The sequence below is a fragment of the Crocuta crocuta genome, unplaced genomic scaffold (assembly GCF_008692635.1).
Source record: "Crocuta crocuta isolate KB4526 unplaced genomic scaffold, BGI_CrCroc_1.0 scaffold73, whole genome shotgun sequence".
Taxonomy (NCBI): Eukaryota; Metazoa; Chordata; class Mammalia; order Carnivora; family Hyaenidae; genus Crocuta; species Crocuta crocuta.
In genome coordinates, this window is record NW_027529443.1 from 1606052 (window position 1) to 1611782 (window position 5731).

General features: G+C 51.3%; 1 protein-coding gene across 1 annotated transcript in view; it reads left to right on the forward strand.

Annotated features, from left to right (window-relative positions):
* Positions 1 to 3318: 3318 nt before the first annotated feature.
* The window catches only part of SPNS1 (SPNS lysolipid transporter 1, lysophospholipid), a 7944-nt gene continuing 5531 nt past the window's right edge, over positions 3319 to 5731 (forward strand). Inside the window, exons 1-3 of the mRNA XM_077760451.1 lie at positions 3319 to 3626; positions 3664 to 3729; positions 5549 to 5685. Of these exons, the coding sequence (XP_077616577.1) occupies positions 3386 to 3626; positions 3664 to 3729; positions 5549 to 5685 (444 nt within the window). The 5' untranslated portion in view covers positions 3319 to 3385. The remainder of the gene's footprint in view (positions 3627 to 3663; positions 3730 to 5548; positions 5686 to 5731) is intronic.

Here is a 5731-nt window from a genome sequence, read left to right on the forward strand (position 1 = left end):
TTTTTTTTTTTTTGGTGGCACTTGTCATAAGTGAACTTTTTTTCCCCAAGAAGTTCCATATACGTTTCCCAAACCACAGTTTCCAAAGCAGGTAGAACTAAAAAGTTGGGTGCCAGTTTAAACCAATGGACCTGTACAGACATATTTATCTGACCTAATCTTATTCAAGAAATCCATCAAATTGAAAAAGCACCTGCGCCCAGAGAGAGCAAAATATTTTTTCCATTTGGCAAAACCAATTAGCATCAAGATATTTGCCTTTATAACAACAACAAAAAAAGTTATTTTCGTTAATGTCCAGTGGTACGGTATTTGGATTACAGGCTTAAAAAAAAAAACTTTTAACTTTACTGGAGTTTAATTTACATGACTAACCATTCACTTGCTTGAACTGTACAGTTCCATGAGTCTTAGTAGATGACACCTACCCACAAATGGTTCCCCCAGCCGGTTGTACATCCTTTACCCCCTCCTCTCCCCTCCCTGCCCCTCCCCGTCCCCACCTGCATTGCATGGATATACTATTCACCTGCTGATGGACACTAGGGGCTTTTTCATTCTGGAGGCTATTTTTTTTTTAAATATTTTTATTTATTTCTAGGAGAGAGAGAGAGAGACAGTGTGAGCAGGGGAGGGTCAGAGAGAGAGGGAGACACAGACTCTGAAACAGGCTCCAGGCTCCTAGCTGGCAGTCAGCACAGAGCCCGACGCAGGGGTCGAACCCCCGAACTGCGAGATCCTGACCTAAGTGAAAGTCGGACGCTTAACCGACTAAGCCACCCAGGCGCCCCATCTGGAGGCTATTTTGAATAATGCTTCTTTTAAAAAAAATGTTTATTTAATTTGGGGAGGAGGTGCAGAGAGGGGGGTGGAGAGAATCCTAAGCAGGCTCCATACCCAGCGCAGAGCCCAATGTGGGGCTCCATCCCACAACTGGAAGATCATGACCTGAGCCAAAATCAAGAGTTGGATGCTCAACCGACTGAGCCATCCAGAGGCTCCAGTAATGCTTGTATGTACATTTGCATACGGGATGTTTGGGGGGGCATGTTTTCAATTCTCATTGATACCTAGGAGTGGAGTAAATGGGCAAATGTGTGTTTAATTTTTGAGGACACGGCCAGTTTTCTAAAGTAGCTGTGCTGTTTGCATTCCTACAAGTCCTGTGTGAGGGTTCTAGTTACTCCGTGTTATTTCCAGTACTTGGTATTATCAGTTTTTTTAAAGCTCTTTTCACGTAGTGATAGTGTGGTCTTCATTTGTATTTTCCATAAGACCAACTATGTCATATACTTGTTTGCCATTCACATATCTTTTATGAAAATCTGTGCAAATCTATTGCCCATTTAAAAAATTGTGTTATTCTATTTAGTTTTAAGAGTTCTTTATATATCGAGATATACATCCCTTTTCAGATACGTGCTTTGCAAATATTCTCTTTCCAACTGTGGCTTGCTTTTTCACAGGTGCAATTTTACATACATATGGATATCTGGCCCCTCCAGATAAGCCTCCTGAGGGTAGGGACTCAATCTGCTTTGTCTGAAACCTGGCATAATGTCAGGCACATAGTGGAGTAATGTGTTGTTGAGTAAATTCAGGGACCCTCAGGGGAGACCAGGCTTAAGGTTATAAAACATGAAATAGCTCATGGAATTTCACCAATGAAAGATATTCATGACTCAAATGGTTTCTTGTTCTTTTTTTTTTTTAAGTTTATTATTTTTAAAAAATTAAAAAAAATTTTTTTCTTTTTATTCTGAGAGAGACAGCGTGAACAGGGGAGGGTCAGAGAGAGAGGGAAACACAGAATCTGAAACAGGCTCCAGGCTCTGAGCTAGCTGTCAGCACAGAGCCCGACATGGGGCTCGAACCCACGAACTGTGAGATCATGACCTGAGCCAAAGTCCGGCGCTTAACCGACTGAGCCACCCAGGTGCCCCTAAGTTTATTTTGAGAGAGTGAGAGCACAAGGAGGGGAGGGGCAGAGAGAATCCCAAGCAGGCTCGGCACTGTCAGCACAGAGCCCTATGCAGGGCTCAACCCCCTCCCAACCCGGAAATCATGACCTGAGCGGAAGAGTCCAGCCCTTAACGGAGTCAGCCATCCAGGCGCCCCTTGCCTCAGATGGTTTCTGATAAGACCTCTTGGGGACTCTACGCTCTCCCCATGAGACTCAGAAGGGCTTAGACGTCGGCTTGGAAGACAGGTCTTGAAGCTACATTTGCACGGAACTATATTAACTTCGGGTGTACACTTATTACTGTAACTTGGAGATTGAGGCTAGGGACACTGAAGAGCCACTCCAAACTATCCTTTGGTGCCAGGGCTCTGGTCTTGGAGTCCAGTCCAGCCTCTAGGAGAATCCCAGATGAGACCACCAGAGGGCGCAAGGGCTTCAGTCTTGGTTGGCGGTGAGGAAAACCAGATGAAGACGGGGCGCTCGGGGTCTGGGACGCTTCCTTCAGTGTCCACCAGGGCATCTCAGGAGTTTACGGACAGCTGGCGTGGGGAATCCGAAAGATAAGGACGGGGTCGGGGGGGCGGGTAGGGGACGGTGTTCTACATTCACCATTCATTCAACACTTCCCGAGCATGTATGAAGTTCAAACCGGATTAACTGCCGAGAGCGAGAGCTGATCGCTGGCATTTCTAGAGATAAACTACTTCCAGAACCTTTGACGATTCCATGATCTCGTTTCATCTCGTTTGATAAGAAGTGTGCCCAATGGGAGCTGCAGATAAGGAGGCCGAGATTCAGAGGGTTGGGCAGCACGGTGTTGGCGCGGGTCCCGGGCGGTCCCCGGTTACCCTGGCGACCGGCCGGCAGTCACGTGACGGGGGAGCAGGCGGAGACGTCGGAGAGGCGGGCGCAGCCTACTGCCTACCGTCTGAGGGCGGGCGGAGGTCACGTGTCCAGACCTGCCGGAGGTGGAGTTGGCCTTCCCGGTTCCAGCGTCACATGACCGGCCCCGGGACAACATGGCGGCGGCCGTGTTGCAGCGCCGGCGCTGAGCGACAGCAATCGCAGTGGGCTCCTGCCGGGGGTGAGGGGTGGCCTCAGCCTGGGCGGGGTGTGTGTGTGTTTGTGTGTGTGTGTGTGTGTGTTTGTGTCCGGGCCCTCCTCAGCCCGCTCCCGTCCCCGACGTCACTCGCATTCCACTCGTCCCCTCCGCGCGCTGCGTCTGCGGGGACGGGGAGGCATGACAGGCAGGGCCTGGCTTCCATCCCAGCCGTGCTTTGTGCTTTCGGGCAAGCGCCTGCGGGTCTCTGGGCGCACGTCCCTCGCCTGGGTTCCCTCCATCCTCTTTTCTCCAGCCTCCTCCCCTCGCAGGTGGGATCGTCGGTGGGACCGGAGCGCGGGCGGGCGAGGCCCCCGGGGACCATGTCCGGGTCCGACACCGCGCCCTTCCTCAGCCAGGCGGATGACACGGACGACGGGCCGGTGCCCGGTACCCCGGGGTTGCCGGGGTCCATGGGGAACTCGAAGTCCGAGGATCCCGAGGTCCCGGACCGAGAGGGGCTGCAGCGTATCACCGGCTTGTCTCCGGGCCATTCGGCTCTCATAGTGGCGGTGCTGTGCTACATCAACCTCCTCAACTACATGGACCGCTTCACCGNGTGGGGCTGCCTCGCCGGGCCCATCTCGAGTCTTCTTCCCAGGCGTCCTTCCAGACATTGAGCAGTTCTTCGACATCGGAGACAGCAGCTCCGGCCTCATCCAGACCGGTGAGTGGATGCCCCCCCTGGGCGCCCAGAAGCTTTTCTCCCTTTTTTGCCCCAAATGGGGTTACATGCCGGCGTGCCTGGGGCCTTAATAGAGGTAGAGTAGCCAGGCTTAGACGAGGACATGGTCCTTATTCTGCTCCGGGTTGACCTGTTCAGTTAGAACACCACGTTTTAAAAGGCAGTTTCATAATGGTTAAGACAGACCTGAGTTTAAATCTCAGCTTTCCACTTAGTGTGATGATGGGCAAGGCCCTCAATCTCTCTAAGCCTCACTTTCCTTTTTGGGGAGAAGGAACTAGCAGCAACCCAGAACACATCGTAGGGCCGATGTGAGAATTAGATACGATGATTAACGTGTGTAAAGTGCGCGGGATGGTGTCTGGTGGATGGTAGACAGCGAAAGATAGGGATGGAAGGAAGTGTCTGGAATGGGCGGAGTTGAGTTTTTCTTGTTCAGAACTTTGTGGGAGGGACAAAGCCAAGGCCAAACCCTTCTTTCCTTCCTTTTTTCCTCCTTCATTCATTGCCCAAACCTTTCTGAGCACTTACTCTGAGACAGGCCCTGGAGGAAGAGGTGATAGCACAGAACTTGATTGAGACCTTTTAGACCCGTTATCTCCCGATCCTTCCATGAGTCAAAGAATAGGTGGTGTTATTATTTCATAGAAAGAGCAGGTCGTCTTCACTGTTTTTATAGGGAAACTGAGGCTTAGAGAATTCAGGCTTGCCCAGACTCACACAAGTGCGAGGAGGGGAGGAGTTTGAAACAAGACCTTGAAGGATCCTTTGCTCCACTCCTCTCAGGCCAGTAAGGACCGAGAGGTATTTAAGGCAAAGTCTAGAGGAGGGAAAACAGGCTCAGAGACCAAGGTCTGCGAAGCTTTAAAGAATTGTTGAGTTCGAGAAGAAGCAAGTCTTGGTCGGCTCCGTTCGCTTTTTCATTCAACCCATGTTAACAAGCACCTGTTTGTTTTTTTTTAATTTTTTAATGTTTTATTTATTTCTGAGGGGGGGGGCAGCGTGAGCAGGGGAGGGTCAGAGAGAGAGGGAGATACTGAATCCGAAGCAGGCTCCAGGCTCTGAGCTGTCAGCACAGAGCCTCACGCGGGGCGTGAACCCACAAACCATGAGATCATGACCTGAGCCGAAGTTGGACGCTTAACTGACTGAGCCACCCAGGCGCCCCAACAAGCACCTGTTTTATGCGACGCCGTGTGCTCCGTGAAGGTCCTTGACTTCATGGAGCTGACATTCTACTGGGAATGAGAGGGCAACCGTCCTTCAAAACCTAAACGAATAGCAAGATCATTTTCTGCAGGATTATTTTGTGAAAGAAAACAGAGTAAAGGTGATAAAGGGACATTGGATGTATGGGGGTTGGGAAGATGTCTGAGCTGGAGCCTCAAGTTTCTGCGCAGCTCAGGCGAGTGGAGAAATATTCCCAATAGAGAGGACAGTGGATGCCAAAAATCCTAAGATGGTCTTGAGCTTGGCAGTGGGGCTGTTGGGATACAGAGAAGGGACAGTGGATGAGTATGAGGTCGGAGAGTTAGGGATGGGGGTTGGGTCAGATTGTGGGCTGAGGTATGGAGTTTGGATTTTGCCCTTGTCTGGATGGGAGGAGATGACGAGTCAGCTGGGTCGTCTGTTCTACGGTGGAAGGCTTGAAAGATGTCAGAGATGGGTCTGGACTTCCCTGGCAGGAAGCTCTGATAGTTTCAGGGTTGGGAATTATTTCTGAGCCACCTTGGGCTCCCCGAGCTGGGCTCGGGCCGGGGAGGGGGTCCCGGGGCTGGGCTGTGACTCTGTGCTTCTTCAGTGTTCATCTCCAGTTACATGGTGTTGGCACCTGTGTTCGGCTACCTGGGTGACAGGTACAATCGGAAGTATCTCATGTGCGGGGGCATTGCCTTCTGGTCCCTGGTGACACTGGGATCGTCCTTCATCCCCAGAGAGGTGAGGCCCCACGCTGGCTCCTGTTCCTGCCCCCCCCCCCCCCCCC